This window comes from Gobius niger (assembly GCF_951799975.1).
Source record: "Gobius niger genome assembly, chromosome: 15".
In the NCBI taxonomy this organism is placed as follows: domain Eukaryota; kingdom Metazoa; phylum Chordata; class Actinopteri; order Gobiiformes; family Gobiidae; genus Gobius; species Gobius niger.
In genome coordinates, this window is record NC_136866.1 from 13507074 (window position 1) to 13531972 (window position 24899).

General features: G+C 42.9%; 2 protein-coding genes across 5 annotated transcripts in view; both read left to right on the forward strand.

The window, feature by feature from the left end:
- Positions 1-24899, forward strand: part of tfap2d (transcription factor AP-2 delta (activating enhancer binding protein 2 delta)) — a gene marked incomplete at its 5' end in the record, with an annotated part of 67293 nt that overhangs the window by 10961 nt on the left and 31433 nt on the right. For all 3 annotated transcript variants that reach the window (XM_079571982.1, XM_079571984.1, XM_079571983.1), the window contains 5 exons: positions 80-245; positions 1640-1758; positions 1850-1991; positions 2083-2196; positions 4514-5622. In XM_079571982.1, the coding sequence (XP_079428108.1) occupies positions 80-245; positions 1640-1758; positions 1850-1991; positions 2083-2196; positions 4514-4736 (764 nt within the window). In that variant the 3' untranslated portion in view covers positions 4737-5622. The remainder of the gene's footprint in view (positions 1-79; positions 246-1639; positions 1759-1849; positions 1992-2082; positions 2197-4513; positions 5623-24899) is intronic.
- tfap2b (transcription factor AP-2 beta) lies at positions 14269-24545 on the forward strand. 2 transcript variants are annotated; one of them, XM_079572027.1, is made up of 7 exons: positions 14269-14346; positions 15933-16382; positions 17833-17884; positions 18826-19045; positions 19364-19482; positions 19980-20121; positions 23583-24545. In XM_079572027.1, the coding sequence occupies exons 1-7, from the start codon at positions 14299-14301 to the stop codon at positions 23863-23865; spliced, it is 1314 nt and encodes a 437-aa protein (XP_079428153.1). In that variant the 5' UTR covers positions 14269-14298; the 3' UTR covers positions 23866-24545. The 2 variants fall into 2 exon arrangements, with proteins under 2 accessions (XP_079428153.1, XP_079428154.1); XM_079572028.1 differs by lacking the exon at positions 14269-14346 and adding an exon at positions 15585-15797.

The following is a 24899-nucleotide window of genomic DNA, read 5'->3' on the forward strand; positions in this document are numbered from 1 at the left end:
ATACCGTATTGAATACATCTTGGCTTCAATCTCATAACCTACCTCTTCAATGACAGCTTTCTCAAATGCATTTGTGCAGGGGGAACGTGTGTGGTGAATCCTACAGACCTGTTCTGCTCGGTCCCGGGACGGTTGTCTCTCCTCAGCTCCACCTCCAAATACAAAGTGACCATCGCTGAAGTGAAGCGACGCCTGTCCCCTCCGGAGTGCCTCAACGCCTCACTGCTGGGGGGCATCCTCCGCAGGTCAGTCCCACACGTCTGGATTCATATGGGGAAGCCTGTTTAGTTTATATAATATAATGTGTTTTAATAATTAGAATGGCAAGTTCGCACCACTGTGTGTGAGCAAGAATGACAAAGGGAATATTCAGCAAATTGTAAGAAGTTATATCGAGAAGCGTCGGACCAGCGCACTTCCTGGTTCACTTCCCTGTAATTTAGTAGTATATTCCTAACCACAAATATTAGTCTCTGTCGTCCATATCTCTGCATGGCCTTGAGATGAAACATTTCGGTCCAATCAGATCTATAAAAGAGAATTGTAGGCGAAAGGAGGCCACCATCACCCAGAGGGCCGGAGGGAGGAGAGGGCCAAGCCAAGGCGCACCAGATCAGACAGAAAAGGCAGGAACGCACGGGTTGCCAGATCTGTATTATTGATGAGGTTGGAGGGAGAAGGGGTGGGGGGAAGCGGGACGAAGGGGAACAGAGAATATGGCGGCGTGTAAGATGAATCAACAATGCCACATAAATAGTGAATTGCAATGGGTTTGGTCAAAGTCTAGAGATGTAGGAAAAGTGCGTGCGTGCAATGTTAAAATAAAATATACACTATCAGGGTGAAACGTGGCACTGGAGGTGGTGTATAGGCTTCTGAGCAGATGGTTGGTGTGTGGATTCTCTTGTCTGATCATTGTGCCTAATGTCCTCGGGCCAAGAGAGCACATTGCCTACTTCAGTCACGGGTTATCCAAATGACCCTATCTTGATTGGTTGTTGTTGTGGAGAAGATTAACTAGAAAAATACATTGAACATTGCTCCTTTAGCCAAGCATTGTCGACTTTATAATTTTTTATTTAAGCAATTAAATTTGGACCTACTGCACATTAAAGATTGCGGTTTTATCTTCAAGTACAGTACATGGAATTTGGAATGTGTGCAACCTATCGTGTGCCCATTGCACGGAAGGATGGAAAAAAAAAAATGCAATACAGATACATTTCAATTATCAAAAATGTCAGAAATAACTTTTTGTGTCTGTTTTCCAAAATAGCACATGCCACTTTGGGCATATGGAGATAAATAGAGTGAGTGGCACTAAAGAAGGAAACTCAGGGGGAAGTGGCTTCAAAACTATAAGATGTTTTAATATGTTTGATTTTAGCGGCTTTGAAAATAAATCTATATTAGTTTTAATTAGACACAGCAGCGTTTAGGTTCACAATGCTGACAATGAACGCGCTATTGTTTCAGATGGCTTTGATTCGATGATAAAGTGATGTTTTAATTGGGGCGGCTTAGTAGTAGCTTGGTACTATCAATGTGTTCTTGGTCTTGGTGTTCTTTGCCTTAAGTGCCATTGTAACTGTATGATCATTTATTTCATTTAATTTAATATATATATTTTTTTTCATAGAGCAAAGTCAAAAAATGGCGGCCGGTGTCTTCGAGAGAAATTAGACCGTTTAGGCCTGAATTTACCGGCAGGACGGAGGAAAGCAGCCAACGTCACGCTACTCACATCTTTAGTCGAAGGTAAACGTCGTACATTTATTTTGACGATTGAAAACAACACTCTTCACACAATGATTCAATGGATTTCTTTCATTTTTTTGTGTGGAAACAGGAGAGGCGCTCCACCTGGCGAGGGACTTCGGCTACACGTGCGAGACAGAATTCCCCAGCAAAGCAGTGGGCGAACATTTGGCGCGGCAGCACAACGAGCCGAAAGAAACGAGCGCACGCAAGAAAATGGTCCTAGCCACGAAGTGAGACCTAAACCCTTAACGTGCAGTTGGGTTTGTCGTGGACAGATGCTAAACCCGCTCTCTCTCTTCCTTTCTCGCTTGTGTCTCTCAGGCAGATCTGTAAGGAGTTCCAGGACTTGTTGAGCCAAGACCGGTCACCCCTGGGCTCCTCCAGACCTACCCCCATCCTGGACCTGGACATACAGAGACACCTCACACACTTTAGGTAACCACATGACGCCGGTGCCATTTACAAAACTTTAGATTCCGTCGCTGAAAATTTAGGCTAATTCTATATGTAAAATGCCTCATGGAAACATAAAACTTGATATTGATATTTTACATGTATAGCATTTTTTGATGCAAAACACTCTTGATTCTTTTTATTAATCAGACTTTGTGCAAACGTTTTGGAGTTAGTGAAGGGCAAGAAAACTACATTAGTGAAAAATCATATCAAATCACATAATTCTGTGGAGAGAATCTATTTCTTTAAATTAGCCTCTTTCTCCCCACCTTAACCGAGCGCGATTTCTCCAGTTCGGCTTTGCCTAAATCTAAAAGCTTCTCATCTGGAGAGCAACTCATTTGAAAGCTAAGGCCTACAAAACTGATTCTAACTTTTTTGTTGCGCTGTTGCAGCATTTTTTGGTCACATTTTTTTGTTGTTGCCTTTTACATTTCCTTTTTTTTCTTTGCTTTGTGGTTTCAACTCTCGCTCTTTTGTCACTTTTTTTTATTTTGTTTCTTTCATCACGTGTTTGTCACTTTTCTGGCATGTTTTCGTTTCTCCATTATTGCTTCTTTGTCGCTTTTTGTGTCACTTACTTATTGCGTTTCCATCCTCGTTCTCGTTGCTTTAATTGACACGTTTTGCCTTGAAGCTTTTAGATTTGGGTAAAGCCAACCTGGAGAAACTGCGCTGGGTTCAGGTGGGGGTTAAGAGGTTAAAACCATCCGCAGCGTGTCCACAGGGCTGATATTGGGCCCTCCTTGCTGTGTCGCGCTCTCCTGTTGTCTCCCCATCTTGCGGCAGTTTGTTATTCGCCTCTAATCTGGGATGAGGAGGTGGAAGGAGAGGCTTGTTAACAGGAATGTCACATCTATGGCATCATCTACTGCAGCATATACGATTTCTTTATTTATTTGTTTTCAACAGAGGAAACGATACGTGTAAGTGGGCGCATAAACAGTAATGGCAGGCGAGACAGCACTTTCTCCCGGCGGTGCAAATCTACAGGCTCAGGTCGGACAACGGTGTCACGGCGAGAGTCCTCTGCGCGGGCAGGCAGGGCGGCGCATTCACTAATAGACAGGCAGAACCAAATGCATGATGGCGAGTGGTTGGATTTGCTGGAGTTTGTGCGCCTTTTGTTGAGTAATTGATGAGCGGAGAGTGGAGACGAAAAAGATAACGGAATTACTGCACTCATGTTTACCTTTTGCAACAAGCTACGGGCAATTAAGAAAGAGAAAGTAAACGGCCTTGTGTCCAACTTCATTTTGGCATACTGCTGCGAGTAAGGAGTTCATTAAGGATGGAAAAAAAAATATTTGTAGTGTTTTGGTGGTTTTTATTTTGCTCCATTTGGTTTGTTTGAAGACAGGGCTACGTGATACAGCAATAGAATTATAATTATGCTTTAGTGTGTTCCGTAGTTTTGGTCTCACGCACCCCTTGGATGTTTCTTTTATGCTTTAAGTGCCTCATATGTGTCGAGACTGTGGCCAATTCATCAGAAGATAAGCAACTAAGCTCAGATTTTTAGTAAAAAGACAATGCGTTCCTTTCGAAATAAGGCTAAAAGACTGATGAATATGTACATTTTATTTCAAACTATCATTTAATCTCTAAACCGCAGTCCGACCTTTACCCAAATCTAAAAGCTTCTTGAAAAAAAGTTTTTTTAAAAAGTGGCAAAAGAGGCGACAAAAACGTGACAAAACAGACAACAAACACGCAGCAAAACAGGTGACAAAAAAGTGATGAAAAAGCACCAAAAATACAACAAAAAAGTGGCGACAACGCATTGAAAAATCTCGTTTTGTAGGTCTTAGCTTTCAAATGAGCCATTACTCTAGCCTAGGCTCCAGTCGAGAAGCTTTTACATTTGGGCAAAGCTGAACTGGAGATAATGTGCTTGGTTAAGGCGGAGATTAAGAGGTTAAACTGCTTTGTTTTAGATCTGAAATAATTCCGAGTACCCTCTGTTAAGCGCTTGCTTATCCTCAGGGGGTCCGTCACCTCTGGTTGGGAAACACTGTGTTAGACGACCTTTTGCACGAGTACATAGTGAAGTTGTCAAATTCAGCTTAAAAATAGTGTCTGGAGTGACATTTTTGTGATGTTTGTTACTTCACTTAAACATGCCGTGAGCAGTGAAATAACTTAAGAAGAGGTTAACTAACCATACTGTACACAAGGGCCATAAGTGAGTCCCTTTTCTATCCTTAAAATAGGGAACACTCCATCGACTGTGTGTTTTCATATGCACTTAAACTACAGTACTAATGACACTGTTTCCCCCTCTGCTCCTCCACAGTCTAATCACCCACGGTTTCGGCACCCCGGCCGTGTGCGCGGCCCTCAGCACCTTCCAGACAGTCCTGAGTGAGATGCTCAACTACCTGGACAAAAACTCAGGCAGCGGCAAAACCAGCCAGTCCGCCGGCGACCAGATCAGCACCGGCAACTCGGAAAAATCACAGCTCCGGAAAACAGCCGACAACCCCAGCAAAGACGGCAAAACGGAAAAGACTGAGTAGCACCCCCCACCTCCCCGCCCCGTGCCTTGGAGCGCTGCATTTAACTGGACTGTCAGGTTGTGCGTGTGTGTGAGAGCGAGAGAGAGAGAGTGGTTGTGTTATTTCAATGCATTTAACTGACTTTATTTATTATTTGTATTTATTGTTTTATATATTGTTTAGGCTTAATGTACACTGACTTTCCTATTGCACCCGGGGACTATATAGGTGCTCATCATTTCAGATCATTTCAGTTGTTCAATTTGAAGTACAGCATCATATTACTAAGTTTTAATACATTCAATTCAAAAATATATAATTTAAAGCCACACTGCGGAACATTTCACCCCAGAAACAGAGGAAAATAAAGTGTTTATTTAATTATGGGGGAAAATATCTTTATCTGCTTTGCTTTGCCTGCAGTTAGCAACGTTAGCTCCACGACCGTGATGTAGCCCGAGAAATAAAAAAGAGAAGCAGTGTTCGATCCCAACATATACGGACAGCTAGCCGGCTTGCTAGCTGTCCGTTAGCCTGTTTAGTGTATTTGTTCTGTAGCCATTAGCCTTTAGCCATCAAACATCGCAAATTAGGAACGATCCAGATGTATCTATCTATTTACTTGAGGACAAAGCCTAGTGAGAAATTATTTATACTTTCAATAAGGGCTAGCGTATAAAATTAGGCACTATGCTAAATGCTAAATCATATTCAGTTGAGTTTCTGCTTTCTGTGGGGTCAGATATACATCCAGTTGCTGCTAAACATTATCTTATAACATGTTAATAATGGAGAAACTACAGAAATTATATAAATGCTATGAAACGGACATGTCATACCTCGTCATACTTTAATGTAGGGCTTGCTTTCACTGTTTGTATGGGGATAGAAAGCTCATTTCTAACAGGCGTTTCTATGATTTCTATGGATGTAGCAACAATGTTCCGCATTGTGGCTTTAAATGTGGCAAACAGTTACATTCAGATGAAATTCTAATGAGGGAAACGACTTTTGACTGTCAGTGCTTTGAACTGAACAACTAAATATTATTTTTCACATTTTTTTAGACTTGTGCCTATGAGAGAAGTTGAGAAGTCTGTTTCATTCGATTTTTTGTTTATTTATTGATTTTAGTGACACAAATACGAACCTACTGCCATGCCATTTTGTACGCACATTATCTGTCAACTTTTTATTTTCCTGCCAGTTTTCACATCTGGAAATGTCTCAAAATTCTGAACTTTTGTGGGAAAAGTGATCACACGAAGTAAATGATCAAGGTTAAAGCGTCCACTGACAACTTTGAACAGGATTTCAAAACATACACTGTATTACATGCCCAAAGTTCACTTTTTTATGTTGTACAATCAGTGCCATCATTATTTTTGTAGCAACATTCTGAGTCCTATCATGGGGCGTCTCTGTCTGTGGGGAGTGCGTTATTTGTATGGGACGTGGAGGATCAAGGGTCCAAACTCAGCCATTTTGTAAAAGGCAGCGACATCCCCGTGCATGCCTCTCTTTGTACACTCTCCAGATACCGCCAGTTTTAGCCGGCCACAAAGCTCTCCGACATGAACATTTGTAAAGATATATATAAATATTTAAATTACTTTTCTTGTAGGCTTTCAACTATATATATGTGGAAAAACCCTACCTTCTAAAATGCTGGTGTTGAATAAAGACGGTTGTGTTCTGCTACTTTTGGCTTTGTCGTACATTTGTGCAACATTTTTAATAATTATTGTAATTAATCTCACTCGCACAATTTGTCTAGATAGAGATGAAACAGAAAACCTATTGGTGGTTTTCTAGCCAGTGACTGAAGACTTTTTTTTTAGATCATTCGAACCATCCTATCTTGAACAAACTGATTCAGAACAATCCAGTTATTCCTTTAATCTTTCCTCTTACCCCCCCACCTTAACCAAGTGCACTTTCTCTAGTCCGGAAGTGCCCAAATCTACAAAGCTTCTGGACAGGAGAGCAACAGTGTGATGCCTCATTTCAAAGCTAAGGCCTACGAAACTGATCAGCGTTTTTGTCTCTTTTTTGTCTCTTTCAGGTCTTGAAAGTAGTTTTGTAGTCGTGTTTTCGTTGCTTTTTTACTGTTTTTTTCCCCCCCTTGCTTTTTGTCATGGTTCCGTCACAGTTTTTGTCACTCTTTCACTTTTCTGTTGTAGTATTGTTGCTTTTCTGGCACATGTTGGTTTTTTGGTTACTTTGGCCACAGTTCAGGTGAGGGGTTAAGAGTCTAATAACCTTACACATTTGAAAAAAAAAAAAAACGCAGTCGCACCTGGGTCTGTGTGTTGCTGCAGTGGGTCAGTTCTTGGTTCAGCAACATGACATGGCCAAAGAATGGATTTTATTGTTCCCTGAGTATACATATTCTAAGAAGACGATGCCCGGGTTCGTCCGGCTCAGATTGTTAAATCCTGTTTCAGAGTTGGCCATGACAGAGTCCAGACCTTAACCCCTGCGAGTCTTTGGGATGCGCCGCAAGAGACGGCTTTTCGCTGTGATCCGACTCTCCCATCATCAGTACAATTATTTATGCAACACTGAACCATATCATTCTTATGACGAATGGTAAGAATGCTGTAACCAAAGGCAAAGCGGATCCAACAGCCAGTGTATTCTTTTCTCATATTATATGACATGATATAGTAGCAGTAGCCCTGGATTTCATGTTTCACTTTGAATTGCAACACGCCGTCTTTTCCATAACAGCCTCATTTCTACACACCTGGATATGAACACGACGCAACACATATGCAGCTTTGCCACCTCCATTACAAAAGCCGGAGTTGAAAAGACGCCCTTTGTGCAGGTTTTCTTCTTCCCTTTCCTTAGTTTAAGTGACTTCTATCAGCTCCTCTGCTTATTTATATTTCAAAAAAAGACCTCCAAGAAGAAAATGTTGCATCTGCCTGCTGGCGCCTCCATTGAGCTCCGTAGGCTGTTTACGCTTTAATACGGCAGCGATTTAAAAAGAGGTCACGTTCCCCGCGCACGCACACAGACGCACATAATGAGTGAGGGGAATGGCGTTTACAGTGAGAGGTTTTTGTCACACTCAGGCGGGAGAGAGGAGCGGAGCGGCGGCGCTGACAGCCAAGTGACAAAACAACTCCGATCGGTGGGAATATTTGGTGATTCCAGGCGCATGATGCCGATCGTACATCCACACAGGCAGTAGAAGGATTGCGTCGTGTCCATAAATGTGTGGATGGATTCAGTGATTATGTATTTAGTTATCGATGGAGGGGCAGATCAGATGTTCAGTGGGTAAAGCATTTGCTCCCCAACATCTGCTCGGCATTTGACTCCCTTTTTTTCCCCCCACCGAGATGTACTGTAAACAAAAGTTGAAAGCCTCACAGCAAGAGGGTCCTGTGTTCACCTCGAGGTCAGCGGTTCTCAACTGGTAGGTCAAGACCCAAAGTGAGGCACGGGGCCATTTCTAGGGGGTCGCAACTTGCGACCCCCTAGAAATGGCCCCGTGCCTCACTTACTCGCAACCCTTTTCCCAGAGAAGATTTCCACTTTCTTATCAACCCAAAAAAGCACCTGAATCTGTTAGAATGACTTTGAAGATGATTTTAGTCTCAAAGGTTTAGTATTTCAACAGATTCCAACAGCAAAGTTTGATCTCGGTCAGGGGTCCCCAACTATCAGCTCGAGGTCCGCAAACTTTTCTTCCATAACGTTCGCCATATGTCCAGGGTCCGGACATGCAGTCATTGCTCTTCAAAAAGTTAAAACATGAGCACAGGTTGTTTAGCTACATAGCAGAGCGGATCAGTGAATCAATAATTTTGCCATTTTCAAACTGTTCAGATATTTTTTAATTCAGCCTTAGAAATTAAGTATCGGGCTGTGGACTAAAGCCTCTGGAGGTCTGGATCTGGACCCAGATCCGGAATTTGGGGACCCCTGATCTAGGTGATACAGCGGGACACAACCATCCATTCTGTTTGATATCCATCGACCAAAATGTATAATGTAAAAACGGCTATTGCTCAGGCTTGATTATAGCCCTAGCTCTAATTTATTGTAGACTTTGGCAATTATGCAAAGAAGGCTGTATCAAATGTGTTTTGGCTCAAAAAAACATTCAGAAAAATTGCTTCAAAAAAGTAAACCAATACCAGTAGATATAATACAAAGGTATATGAGTTAATATATTGAACCACTGCAGGAGAACGGCCGAAGTTACTTGGATTTAAATAAATGAAGGATTTCAACAAAGTGCACATGCTTTTTCTACGCAAAGTACCGTCTCCTAACCTGAACCAAACCTGAATTAAAAAGTGACACATGAAATACTGAATCAACCCATGTGCTACCAATGGTGCACGAACCACAGCATGGAGTGTTTCCACCGGCAGCCGACCTGAAGAAAACGCTCCCATTCCACTACATCACCGGTGTCAATAACGGGGCATTTTGACGTGCTGCTGACACTGACTGACTGTGGCAGATAGCAGCTGTATTCAAAGACCTATCAAACCCTTGACAATGAAAAACATCACGTGATATTTACTTCCACTTGACGCCTGATTTCCAAACAGCTTTGACAGATCCGAGCGCGCGCCGGGCCATTTTAAGAAGCTAATGGGGTTTATGTCGGAGTAATATCGGCTTTGGACACTTTGTTGATTAATGCTGATGAAGAGAGATGGTTGGAAAAAGTTGGCATTTAATTTAAAATATACATGTTCTAATCAGTGTCAGGCGCTGGCAGGGACTTCAATCATATCAAGCGTGGATGCGGGAGGTATAAATTTCAAAAAATATGAGAAGATGCGCCTTCTGCTAAATTGGCTCTTTGATGGAACTGGCATCTCACTAGAGGTATGTGTTCTCGCCTCGTATACCGCCACCCACGCGCGCGCATAGACGCCAACTTAATCACGTTTTTGTTTACGATTATTACTGGCGTGATAAACATGAAAACCCCCCATGAAAGACGTCCCGGCCGACCCCGGCGCCGGGATAAGAAGGAGCGCCGATCAAATTGCGCTGAAGTTGCGATCGATACATCGCCTCTGTGGGAGAAAAAAAAAAAAAGAAAACAAAATTGACAAACAGACAAGAATGAATCACAGGTTTGACATTGTATATATGTATATATGCATAATGTAGAGGGGCTGCCTGTTCATTATGAAGGATATTGATCTATTACAGTGTGCACAGGCCTCATATACAGCAGGCATCACAGTATGGCTACTCCCTTTGGTGATTTCAAATACTTCATCGTCTTTGAATATGTAAATACTTAGAAATATCACATAAAAGAATCTAAATCAGAAAGTACACGCAGTTAAAAGTTGTTATTGTGTATTGAGTATATGTACTGAGCAAAACGTAAATATAGAACGGTACAATCACTGAAGATGAAATACTTCATGGATAGAAAAAGTATTTCATTGTACTATATTAAGCATCATTTTCACCAAAACTATTACTAGCTCTTACACATGATCACAAACTGCCCTCACTGTACTCTCGTTTAGCTAATGCACAAGTGGTTTCATACACACCGAACTACCACTTTTTCTGTTTTCATCCACCGCATTACGACTACGATTACTACTACTACTTTGTTCCGAGAGGCTAAACCCGTCTCGGCGCTGAATACCAAGCTCTGGGTTCCCGTGTCTCTCTCTGGTGTATCTTTTTAGCGAAGTTGTGATCCTGCGTTTCCCCAGTTAGTCTGCCCAAATCTCTCTCTTTCTCTCCAGCCCTGATCCATCCAGGAACAGTGCAGTCCTCAGCTCCTGTCTGTCCCCTGCCACTGCCATCCATCTGCACACACCGAGCTTTAAGACGTCCCAGCAAAGAGGTCATGGAACCAAATCTGTGTTTGTTTTAGTACGAGAATCAGAGTCAAGGTAAATGCAACAAGCAGTAGATTAACAGCATCTAAGGCTGTTTGAAAGAGATATGCCTAGTCTTTGCTCATTGTGCAGCTCCAATAGCATCCTTCCTTCTTACATCTTTCATAGTAATGTAAAAATAATCTTAATAATGTCATCTTTGTCTTCCCCTCCCCCTGTAACGCTTCTCATAAACAGTCTGTGCACGTCTGTCTCCAGCTCTGGGTTCAAAGTGTAATAGCTTCCCTTTTTATGGATTGAAAGCAAGACTTGATGACTATCCTTTGGCAAGACTTCTTGAGATTAAAAGGCATAGACCAATATTAAAAGTTTGGATACATTGCATGTGTGTTTTTGTATGTCTATGCTTACTAATGAATGGATAAAAAAACTGAATGAGTCACTGATGTGAGCGGTTCAGTCAAAATGATACATTTCAAACATATTCTATGCAATTTAGTGAACCGAGATTATGGAGAAGTTCTAATACGTTGGTGCCATGCTTAAAATGATTGAAAAAAAAAAAAAAAGTTGATTTAGACATGTTGGAGAAACTGAATGAAAGCAGGCTTATAAAACCTCTGTGGCAGGGTTAGCGTGAGTCCAATATGGTACAACTGTGGAGCTCTACTGGCGCCTAGCGGTCAACCTCTGTACTGCAGCAGTGGAATCTGCGAGGCCACTCAGCAGTGTACACCATTTAATCTCTTATCCCCCAAGGGACATTTTCTCTCGGTCGGCTTTACCCAAACCTGTAAGCTTCTTGAAAAAGTGTCAAAATAGCAACAAAAACGGGAAGAACACGAGGAAGACGTCAAAAAGCGTCACACAAAAAAGCAATAAAAGTGCAGCAAAAAAATAAACCAAAAGGCAACAAAGGAGCAACAAAAAAGTAATAAAAATGCGATAAATAAGCAATGAGAGCGCAAAAAAGCAACACAAAGGCAACAGAACAGCCACAAAAAATGAGATGAAAAAGATGACAGTAACAATACGGCAAAAGCACGAGGAAAAAGTGTTGTGGGTCTTAGCTTTCAAATGAGGTGTGTTGCACTGGCTTGTATAAACTCTAGTCCAGAAGCTTTTAGATTTGGGTAAAGCTGAACTGGGGACAATGTGTTTGGTTAAGGCGGGGATTAAGTTAAAAGCAGTCAAATTTGTAAAGTTACATTATTATTTTTCTGCTCTTCTCAAAAATAAATAAAACAAAAATAAAAAAACTGCCCACAAAAGCTTTACTCTATAGAATTTTGCATAAATATCAAACAAAAGAGCAGTCAGTTTGAGCAGAAGAGCATCGTGGGTAATGTATGCTGATACATGGCGTGTCAAAAGCCCTGCAGGAAGCGCAAGCACAGTCCTCACTCAGTCCAGCCCCGGGACGTACAGGCTGTGGGACATCTGTCATGGCTGACGGTCATGTGTTCTATGTGTGGGTGGTTGTGTTATGGGGAAGGGGGAGGTGTTAGGGGTGAGAGAGGGCTCCAAACAGAGGGGCGAGGAGAAGATCTGGCACACGGACGTCCCACTGAACGCATGGCAGCAGAAGTCACCTTAAACATTCATGCCTTATGTGTCCCACACTGGGCTTTTGCTGACAACATCAAAGACAATATGGGAACAGCGACAACAAACAAGACGTGGAGCATTTCTCAAACCAAAACGTGCACGATAGGTCTGGAGATGAGTTCCCGGACACTGCTCCAGACAGAAGGGTGCTGTGGCATTGACAATAAAGACAATCAAACACACTTGATCCAGAGTTATAACTATTAGCTTTAGGCACACATAAATCAAAAGTATTGCAAATGTGTACTATATGGAGCCTTTGGAAGTGTATGTGAGGCCAACTTGGAAAAACTTGAGTATGAGTGCTGCTACTACTACTACTACTACTACTACTGTATCTGATATCTGTCTATTCATTGTCTTGTATTAAAGTATGAGCAATTGGTCACTTAATTCATGGAGCAAAGGTGATTTTTTTTTTAACCAGCACAAAATTAAATGTAAAATGCAAAATGAAATAAATGGGTGATACTGACAGTAAATTATATTGTTTTCTACTTCTCCTTGCTCTCATTCAAAAAAGGACGTAGGCGTACACCAATAATGGCTGTGCTGATCACGTTTGGACACTAGAGGGAGCAGTTTCCAAGCACTTGAGCCCTTCGCTGTTGGTAAAGTGGGGCTGTTTCTGTGGCTTATTTGTACAGTCTGTGGTGGCTACACAGATTGATCAGTGAACATTTGTTGGAAGACACTGATAAAGGAAAGTTTGGTATGAGATGTGAGATAAAGACGGAAGTAAATATAAGAAAGAAGTGCATTCAGTGTTGATGGAATGATTAGGAAAACTGGCAACATAAGCTAAATATTTGTATCATGTCTGGGATTCAAACACAATAATGATGTTATTATATCTGTAGTTATTGTTGTAGTACAGTACGCACAATGCTATAGGCCCACCATCTGAAGAGGCCCAGCTAAGTGAGACGGGATTCTTTGGCAGATTTTTTCCCTCTCACTCTGGAATATACTCTGAGCTATATCACATCACAGAATTTACAACACATATCTCAAACGTCATTTCATTGAGACTTGTTATGTTGAATGGGGTATAGGGCCTGACTGTGCTTTGCAAGCCTGACAAGATTCTCAAAGCCCTATAGGCCATGATTCCCTCACTCCCGACACTTACTGCTGGTGTAAAACGACTTGGAGCCGCAGCGTGTCGTCTCATGACCGGGAGGTTCCTGAGCTGCAGGCTGATGCTGTGTCCTTGGGCCAAACACTTCACCCATCTTGCCTGTGTGAATGTTGGTGAGCAAGTGGTTGGTGGTGGTCAAAGGAGGCGATTGGGAACCTCGCTTTAGTCAGTCTACAACCAGGGCAGATGTGGCTACAATAGAAATTCATCTTAGTCTTGCTTCTAGTATTTTAAAGCAATGCTACTCTCAGTTGAGTAAAACATTTATTACTCTTCCCACTGTGAGTACATCTGTTGCCAAAAGCTGCACATTGCCATAGGAAATTATATTCTTTCTCATTTCATGGTGTATTCTTTTATATGAGAATGTGCCTGTTTTTTTTGTTTTTGTTTTGTTTAAAATAAGTATTTGGGTCATGATTTTTTACCTCTACCTGAAAAAGATTATAACTACTGATGTGATGGTAAAAAATGAATTAAATCAAAAGGGTGTGCCTGCAAATGATCACGTCTTAGATAATGAGCATTCTTAAAAATTGTAATCAATTTGAACGGCTCTTTGAAAAGAACAATTCCCAAAGACTCCCAGTAAAGAACCATTTAGCTACTACCCACTTTTGACTTGACAAGAATCCCATGCGTTTGTTTGCGGAGGTCTATAGATTTCTGCAGATTTTATACGTGAGAAATCCCCAAATAAAAGTCCAATTTGCACCGATCCCATATGCTTAAAATCTATCGTCGAGGTTATACTTCGTTACATGGCTCTTTTATTAATGATAAGTATGTGTTATACCAAATATTTCTCCAGAGGGGATCCCCAATTGGCACCTCCAAAAAGTCCCGATCCTTGCAGAGTGCAGGGGAGTGCAAGGGAGTGCAGGGGGCGGGGAGACGGAGCGAGGGAGGGGGGAGGAGGGACGTGCACTTGAGCCATCCATTCGTCCTCACTCGGCTGCATTCGCTTTACAACACTGGAGACGCGACCATGCTGTGGAAACTAGTGGAGAATGTCAAGTACGAGGATATTTATGAGGTAAGGCAAATTCCTGATGCTCTGATAATATTGGACATTTGCACTTTAAATTCTGTGTGGTGCATTTATAGCTGTTGTTTTAAAGACCTGGGTAGAATTGTATTGGCCTGGAATGGACTGTGAGAATTTTTGGTGCTTTTGCAGTAAAAGTGAGCATTATAATAGAAATAGAAATCCCGTTGGTTTCATGTATGTTTTTTTTTATCATGTTCTGCGTACACTTATATTTGTGTTATAGTGTAAATTATTGTCATTAGACTCAAAAATATCACAAACATCTATATTACTATGATTACTGTGATTATTATTATTATTATTATTTTTACGTTAATAATAACAATAATAATAATGTTATTGTAATTAAAGGCATTGATTACACACAAAATGGATAAACAGAACTTGTGTTGTGCGTAAAAAATGAAAGTCGTTTGACCTGGGTCAAAGCCAGTTGAAAGGAGACTGGAGCAGGCAGTGTGAGCGTGCAGATGCAGACACATAATCGAGCTGCAGGAGCTGGGGTGAGAAGGCGAGCTCCGAGGCCGTTGCCCGGTGGGAAGTCGTTGTCTTGTGGCGCAGCACATGGCTTTTCTCCCACGGTGCGGGGAGAGGATGTTAAACAACTCATCCAAAGGGGTGATGGTCCCAAAGCCAACGCTGCGCTTTTACGCGCGCTTCAGTGAAGTCCCGAGAGTTACGATTCCGTGTAGGCCTGGTGTGTTTCAGTGGTGACCATAAATCAAGAAGAAAAAATGCATAAAGAAGTGAAGAAGGGGGATTTTAAGGTTTCTTAAATAAATCCAACCACAAAGTCATGGCATTATGCTTTAATGTTATTTTGCAGAGTGTTTGCGCACTGGAATTTAAACCTCCCCCGAGTTTATTCATAGGCAAGGTTTCCAAAAACCCATAGTATTTTAGTAGCCTAAAGTGACAATGTATCCTCCTTATGTTTCGAAAGCCTAATATTGGACTGCCATTGGTCTGAAACTCTAAAAACGTTTGCGTAATAAAAACCTCGAATGTGCCGCATTTTGTGCGCCAAATGGCCTTGAGGTGAAGGGCTTTGCGCAGGGGAAACCTCTGGGTTCTGGATTCTGTTTGAGACTCGTCTGTCTCCTGCAGCTTGAGCTCGTTGCTGCTCTCAACGGAATTTAACGTCACTGACGGTGGCGCGAGAGAGAGGCTTCACGCTCCGCGTGTCGCCAGTCCCCTGCCTCGCGCGCATTAATATTCCTGTAAGTCTCAGTCATGAATAACAATTACAGCATATACCGGGGCTAGGGGCGCGCACACACTCAGTGCGGCGGCAGCTCCGGGGCAGGACGCGCAGAAGCGGAGCTAAGAGCGGGACGAGCGGCACAATCTGCAGCTTTAGACCTTTGTAGACCCTGATAGACAGTAGCGTGATCTGCGCTACAGTCCACCGGATGTTAGTCCACTCCTATTCCACGGTGAGTCTCTGCAGGAGAAGTGAGTCTAAAGATCTGGGGTTTAGGCATGTGGCAGCGGAGTTTGGGTTTATTTCACTGTCTTTACCTCTTTTCTCATTTCAATGTTCTCTTTCTCTGTGCCTTTCTTAACACAAGGACCGGCATGACGGCGTCTCGAGCCACGGCTCGCGCCTGTCACAGCTGGGTTCGGTGTCTCATGCAACACCCTATTCCAGCGCACCGCCCCTGTCCCACGCGCCCTCATCGGACTTCCAGCCTCCGTACTTTCCCCCTCCGTACCAGCCGCTCGCTCACTATCAGAGCCAGGATCCATATTCGCACGTGAGCGACCCGTATTCGCTCAACTCACTTCACCAGAGCCAGCAAGGCGCGTGGGGGACGCGGCAGCGGCAGGACGCAGGAGAGCGCGTGGATAGCTCGTCACTACTTGCCCAGCCCCGGGCATCGCTGCCACAGATTGGGCTGGACCCGCGCCGGGACTATGGACACATGAGACGACCCGATGTCCTCCTGCACGCGCACCCGGGACTGGAGCCCGGGATGGGAGACATGCTCCACGGACTGCACGGCCTTGAGGACGTCCAGGTGAGACGCACGGGATCTACCACAGCTTACAGACATGTAATAGCCTATTTTCATTTACAAATATGTTTTCATAGAGACTTTGTATTGCCTTTTAAACATTTATATAAGTCATGTTTCTTAAAGTCGTCAACATAGTCTATAGTCTATATGTTTGTTTGTTTTGTTGCATACTTTCACGCTTGTGACAACAAATAGAGCTAATAATAATAATAATAATAATAATAATAATAATAATAATAATAATAATAATAATAATAATAATAAAGGTTTTACTTTCATAGGGTATAGGTGCAAATCACAAAAGCTGTTTTTAGGCTAAATTTGCCTTTAAAAAATTTTTTTTATTTTAAAGCTGCCTGCCTGCCCGGCTAAACGAGATTAGACCTATTGATATTGGCACATGTACGCACATTTTGTTTTTCGTTATGTTTATTTTTATTCTATTCATATTTCTTTACTTTTGTCATGGTCTTCTTTTCTACGAGAATGTAAAATATGCAAATTCACCCGGTTTTCAAACCGGGCTGAGGCCCGTGGGTCGGTGAAGCCCTTATCCCTCTGGGCTACCCCTCCAGTAAAGACGAGTGACCCACAGCCGAAGGGACAAGGGCCTCGAGACAGAGGCGCACAACCAGATGCGACGAAGACACTCCAAACATTACTCCATTTCTATTATAAGACTAGTTTCCCTTTCAAACCAAGCAGTAACAATAGACGGATTTTAAACTTACTGGGCTACCTCTATATGACAGATATGCTACACAAATATAAACATTCATTTTATGATCATATTATGCACGCATGGAAACAAACACCCGCCTTTACGCAGCGCTGCTCAGCTCACACGGATAAATGTTCCCGAGGAGCCAGTGCAGATTATAGAGAGGAATAGGGTGACCACTCAAATGGACTTTATGGATTCCATCTTCTCAGCGTCCGCCCCGGGGCACAGCCATCCCGAATTGTTTGCCATTTAACCTCGCCTCATTCTAGCTTTGCGCATTTGTGTCACGCTTTTATTAACCCCTGTATAAAGCGTTCTTCTCCTTTTATTCTCTCTTGTGTGAAGAAATGAAGATCAATTTAACAAGCCGTTTATTTGGAGAGATGATGGATAGGGATTTGAAGTTGCTTTCGATGGGGATGTTTTACACAGAAAGGTTGCGCAGGTGGTTTAAAATGGGCTATATGTCAAATACTTATCTATCAAAATGTATTAGTTTTATTGTGCCAAAATTTGATTTATGGAACCTTTTGGCCTTTCGGGAGACAGGAAAGCACAAAGCCATAATCCAAGCACTAAAGGCGTAGGTCGAGCCATTCTGCCATTATGAAACATTGCAGTACATTACATTACATTAGTCTAATTGACATATGGCATGTTCATCTTTAATGGTGTGTATTTGTAAACGCAGTTGTAAAGCATGGATTGTGTCTGTTTGTGATTCAGACCATTGACGACACCAATGGAAACATGCTGGACCAGTCAGTCATCAAGAAAGGTATGGGAAATAAAAGCACACGCGCCCCCCTTTTACTTTGGTTATCTTTTTAGCTTCAGATCCTGCGTATGCTTGACATTTGCCGCATACAATAGAATATTCCAAAATAAGCAGCATTTCTATTTCGACTGTTTTTTATTATTATTTGAGACTTGAAAAACAGCACATTCAGTAAAATGAATAATGTTATGCATCAAGACACTTGACATTTATGTGAAGATAAAAAATAAGCTCCTATTACGCGATATTTAGTAAGAAATCAGTCACTAAAGCTGTTTGCGGCTGTGCGTAAAAGAGGCGTTCAGCGCGCACAGAGACTGTTAAATACGCAGAAGCAGGGCTTCTCTCTCTGAAGGCTGAAGCCAGTTAGCTGGGTTTAGAGGCGGCGGTGGCAGGCGCGCTTGACAGGCCTCGCTCTCGTGAAGCGCGTTGATTTAGTTCCGGGACGTTGAGTGACTGCGCTCCCCGCGGGGCATTTAGCCGCTGATGTAATAAATGGCACCGCTCACAGGGAATCTCGTGAGCTCGTTTAGAGCTAATCTGGAGTATTATCCCCCGTGGAGCCATCAGGAGCCACGCGCACAGTCCTGGCCCGGCTGCCAACGCCACACAGGGCCCGGGATGGAGAAGCAAACCGGCCGTGGAGAAATGACAGGAGGGGGTTAATGCGATTTAGGAGCACGAGCCAATCAACAATCAATGACGTGGTAATCAGGATGTCGCGCGACATTAAATAACAGTAAATGCCCGGCGCGTGGGCGCTCCATTAGGCCACGGGGGCCGCCCACGGGATGCGCCACGGGCTGAGAAAACGACATAAAACCAGGGGAGGGCATTCACCTACAGTAGCGTACAGCTAGGGTTTCTCAATATTCAAAGAAAACACATCGACTACTCCACATATTCATGGCACCCTTTAACCACTGCCCTGTGCCCCGCAGTGCCCATGCCGCCCAAGAACATGGGCTCTCTGATGCTGGGGAAGGACGGCCTGATCGGCGGAATCACTGTCAACATCAACGAGGTGTTCTGTTCGGTCCCGGGCCGCCTGTCTCTGCTCAGCTCCACCTCCAAATACAAAGTGACCGTGGGGGAGGTCCAGAGGAGACTGTCCCCTCCAGAGTGCCTCAATGCCTCGCTGCTGGGGGGCGTACTGAGAAGGTAAATATTGGTAGGCCTATAATAATTCACTTCAACTAGGACTTCGGTTTTGTTCTCTCTAAACAAGACATCTGCTTGGCTTTGAGCTGTGACCAAATATCCATGACAAACAACCCCCAGAAATAAGTAATAAGGAGATTCTAACTCATGATTTCTAATTTAGCCATAAGAAAATCTCAGCATTCAAATACTATGTGTGAACATTTAGCAAGACAAAACATCTTTAGAAGAAATACATTGAATATTGCAATGAAACAATATCATCTAACATACAACACTACACATTATTTCCTGTGCTTTTTTTTCCTTCTTCTTTAGAGCAAAGTCTAAAAATGGCGGCAAATGCCTGAGAGAGAAGCTGGAGAAGATCGGACTCAATTTACCTGCCGGGAGACGCAAGGCCGCTAACGTCACACTACTCACCTCTCTAGTCGAAGGTAATTCATTTGGTTTAATTCATTCATCAGTGCTCCCGATACAGCTCCATATGGCTTTTAATATTACAGGTACTTTAGGACAATCACTCTCACAACGGAAGAGGACAGATAATTAACTCAATAGTTCAATTAACAATTGCGGCCCTTCCACGGCACAATTGCTTTCTGTAAAACAAGGTCATTATTTTTTTTAACCCAGCAGGCAACAGCACATTTAAAGCCTTCATGCGATATTGTCTCACGCAGCAAAAACAAAAATGTAAATGGTATTGGTTATCTCAGTTTATAGTTAACTCAATTATGTTTCAGATTTTCTTCCTATGTCCCAAAAATCACATTATAAGCACACGTTTTTCAACTTTGCTGGTGTAAAGGTTCAGCTACGTACCCCCAGCATTACCCCATCGGATCAATTAATTGTTAGGAAAGCAGGAGTGTTGTCATGTGCCGTCGTAAGTCTGAATGATGTCGATATGGCGTCCCTCTTTTTTCCGCAGGCGAGGCGGTGCACTTGGCGCGGGACTTTGGCTACATCTGCGAGACGGAGTTCCCCACCAAAGCGGTGAGCGAGTACTTGAACCGACAGCACACCGACCCCAACGAGCTGCACACCCGCAAGAACATGCTGCTCGCCACAAAGTGAGTGCTGCCGCCCCTGTCAGCCACGATGGAAGTGTTCATGAGACGCCGGGATTTCTGTATCGAATTGTCCAGAAGGAAAAGAAAAAAAAAATTATTGGCAATTACAATATCCAAATCACAAACTATACGGTATCTATCTAAAGCTCAACAACAGGCATCACTGTAAGAACCATAAGAAGTATAGGAAGGCAATAAAGAGGATGGCATTAAAGTCTATGGAAATGCTGAAATGGGGCAATCATCTGCGAAGACCCCAGGACAGGCTCAGGGCTACAGGGATGTCCCGATGTGAAATGACCATGCAATTATTGTGTGAAAGAAAAAGAATTCTAGACACCATTAATAAAAGAAAATACCTTGCAATTTTATATCTTTTCATACGTGAAATGTAAACCTAAAAAACAAATATAGCTCTTAGTCAACCATTATAGTGAATCGAATTTTGCAATAAAAATACAGTTTAACACAAAAAGTTCCATTAAATCTAAACAAAAAATCATAAGAATTGCTGTATTCATCAAACTGAGTAAAACCAAGACCAAATCAGAGCCACATAAAGCTTAAAAGGAACTGAATTAGAACATTTTGCAGTTTTCTTTTTGCGACATGGTTATCGCTTCACCCAATATTGTGATAACACAATCAATCTATGCCGACATTAGCAAGTGCTGCCTGATAGCCTAGAGGTTCAGGCTATACGGCACATATGCTGGTCACTCTGATGGCCTCGACATCGTGTCTCAGGCGATTTGCTTCACCATCAATGCTTTGCCAATGAGTTTGTCACAAATGTATGCTTTACTGCTGTTATGGCCCAGAGATAGTGGGATCCAAACCACCGACCTTCCAGTTGCTCCATGCTTTCCAACCATTCATTTTCACCATCTAAAACATATCCTTTAGGCTTGACTGTAGTTCAAATGAATGGGCCTCTGCTCCACTATAGGTCACAGCGTTCGGTGTGATTCCAATCGCTCTGACAGAGGGATAAAAAATGTATCCCCATAATAATAATGAAAGAGGAGGGTTGATTAAGGGCTCAATTGCACTTCTGTTGAAAAATAATGGCGTTCCCTCCGATCCATTCGTCTCTGCCCCACATTTTCAATAAAGACAATGACATTTGAATATGAATTGCATAATGGCTACACTTATGGGGTGAAACGTGGCCCATTTATATTCCCCAAACGGGAACCAAATTAAATCATATGAAATTAAACACTGTTGCTTTTTTTTCTTGCTTTTTTTTTGAGGGCCCCGAGGGACAACGCTATACTAATATGTTTGGCCAATATCGCACACATCGAAAACAATCTAAGAATCCTCCGCTCAAAAATGCCAGCGAATTAATATTTGACACAACGGCTGATTAGGAAATAATGTATAAGGAATTCAAGTCATGTCATATAAGGCACAAATCTTGACTATCCCTCAAATGCCGATAATGACAATACAATCTGACAGTAAATTCCAGCTTCACATTTCGGTCAAAGCTCTTGTAGTTTTTATAATTACATGAGGGTTAATTGTGTTTTTTTCCCACGGTTCGCTGTGCCTTATCCATGTTCAGCCACTGTAAAATGTTTTGTTTGTGCCGTTTGCCTTGTTTTTCAGGACTATCTTTCTCAGCCCAATTATTTTTGTTTGGTAGTAATGAAGCCTGCGTGCTAGCCGTGCACCTGGCGAATGCACCTTGAGCGAGCTTGTATTTTTAGCGTGCATAAACAGTGCAGTCTGCCGGCCTTCGCTGCATAATCAGTCCGTGTGTGTGTGTGTGTCTGTGTGTTTGCGCGCGGCGTTCGCTCGATATGCACGGCGCGTTTCGCTTGGCGCTCGTTTGAAGCTCACATCCCCAAAACCTGTTCCAATACCGCGCCTGTTGGAAATTCATTATTTAGCACTGGAGTGTTTCAAGTCAGGGGCGAAACAACAGCCACGAGGCCCTGGGTGTAGCCCGCGGTGGCCCTCTACACACACCCCTCTCACCCCCACCCCCCCACCCCAGCTGGGCCTGTCCCGCGCAGACTGTCACTCATGCGCTGCAGCTCTAGCCTAAGGCCGCGAGCAGAGAGGGGAGGGGGGTGCGTATGAATATAAAGTACACGGGCCTAAGACCGCGAGCGTTCTGGGGAAATCTAACCAGGAAAAGGCACATTTGAATAAAACAGGGCTGAAAAATGTGGACTGTATTAGTTTTCTGTGCTTATCAACCGGGCACACAGAATCAGGCTGTTAGTAAAATAAGTGTCCGCTGCATGTGTCGCAACAATGTCATTTTAGTCATCACCTCTAAGATAAAATAATAATTTACTACAATATTTAGTTTTTTGTGATATTCTCTAAAGCCTTTTTGCATGGTTCAATGTAAAACAAACACATTTATATTATTGAACTTTTTAAAAAATATATATTTTGCTAATTAAATCCAGCAATTGATCAAGTGGCAGTCACTTTTTACAGTGGAGGAGGTGATTCTGAGGGTCGCAGCCTGGAAAGTTTGGGAACTGCATGTAAAGTGACTAATCTGATCTGCTAGTGCAAAAAGTGTTATAGAAACCTGCTGTTCATGAAATAGAGACTGTTGAAGAAGAGCTTATGAGCTATTTGCTTCTGCCTACTCCTTTAGGGCGTCATACCTTTGTTTTTGTCATGTCATCTGCTGAATACTGCTACATCTGCACATACTGAACATCTGCTGAAAAAAAAATATGAATGAATGAATTGCAAAATATTCTTTTCCAAATTAGCTTTAAGTCAACAAACCACTCCTGGTTGTGCACACAGAAACAAAGGCACGCAAATGGTGAAGGGAACAAAACATTTAAAGTCACATTGAATTTCATTTTTCTAAAAAAAATGTATAGCAGGCACTGTCTCACTTTTAAAACATTATACAATAGCTTTATACTGTATGTCCCATTTAGTTTTTTCGTTACCATTCAGCAGACTTTAAAAAAAAAACAACTTTAATATATAATACTCTTTTTCCTCGTCATCTGACCCTATGATGCAATATAAAAACAAGTTTTCCAACAAGCGTTAGATGTACTAGAGCCGTTGTAGTTGAGGGTATGGTAAGGGAAATCACCTCACACAAACTTATAACAGTTCAAGTGAGTGACTGCAGTGCAAGATCTTGAGGGTCTTGGTCAGTAGTAGAAGAAGTACTACTTTTATACATGTAACAAAAAGGAAAGGAGCTGCTTGTGCTTCGAAGACACTTGTGAAACGAGATGAGTTTGGTGGAGTTCACTCTGAAGAGCTAGTAGTCAAGATGACATGCAAACACAAGTAAGGGTGATTCATGAAGTGTCTGTAGAAATGTAGAATTCCTTTTTGGAGCTGCTTGGAGAAGTTTGGAGCGTGACTAGTTGGAGATCCCAGGCCTATGTGTTCTTTTACGTAGACTTGTGCATATAGATCATCTCCCTGACTGACCTGTATCTTGTCCCCTGCAGACAGCTGTGCAAGGAGTTCACCGACCTGCTAGCCCAGGACAGGACTCCCCTGGGCAACTCGCGGCCCTCCCCCATCCTGGAGCCGGGCATCCAGAGCTGCCTGTCCCACTTCTCCTTCATCACGCACGGCTTCGGCTCCCCCGCCATCTGTGCCGCCCTGACCGCCCTGCAGAACTACCTCACCGAGGCGCTCAAAGGACTCGACAAGATGTTCCTCAACAACCCGCCCAACAGTCGCCACGACAGCAAGGGCGCGGACAAGGACGACAAACAGCGGAAATGAGAGAGAGCTCCAAGATGGCAGCGAAGGCGGGATACTTCTAGCTTTACACCACAAAACTGACCACAAAAAGGGGGCGAAAGAGGTGGGAAGGATGGCTGGAGACAGCCCCGGGCAAGTGTCAGCGCGCACAGAGGGATTTTTCATCTGCGTTACGTTCTTTCGGTTTCCCCCCGAGGACATGGTGCTTACTGTGGTCCATCATTTTTTTGACCCCCCCTCCCAACCTTCCCAACCCCCCCTACTGCCCCGTCCTCCCTCTGCCTGCATCCTGAGAGACTGAGGCTTGATCGGCCGATAACAGCTTTCTATGTGTGTGCATGAGGAGTGAGAGAGAGAGAGTGTGTGTGCGTTTCTTGACATTTGTGTGTGCGTGTCTAAGCCGGAGAGACAGTAGAAAGTAAATGGACAAAAGGACCAGGGGCTTATGGGTAATGTCATGTGGAAGAAAGAGTGAGGGCCTTAAAGCATATTGTAGACTGCAGAAATTATAAGTACACTGAAGTACGTCCAAGAGGTAGAGAGACAAAACAGCTGGGCTCTATTTCAATAGGGCCAGAACTTTGGAAGTGTTTTGTCAGACAGGGCAGTGGGGGCGCAAAAAAACAGTCAAAAGTTTCAGTAACCATATTCCATAGGTTAAAATGTCTTCTATTATCATGTACATTTTGTTGTGTGGTTTCTTAAAACAGAGAGGCAATAGATTTTGAAATAATCTGGTTCAATATGGGTACATTTCCATTTGGACATTTGGAAACGATCAAATCTATGTCTATTGAGATATGACAGAAAATTAGGGCTGGGATGATATATATTTTTGAAAGCCCATAGTGCAACACTTCAATTGTATTATCAAGAGTAATGAGTCTACAGTGCTCCACCTTCCCAGCCATGGTCTAAACTCGTCAAGAATTCTGCCCGGACAGGCAAAGGCAGCACTGTAGACCTACATCTGAGCCCTACTCAACTATGTCGCCCAATGTCAGATTGGTTCAGATTGATATTTGGTCAAGAACTTTAGGAAACATAACTACATC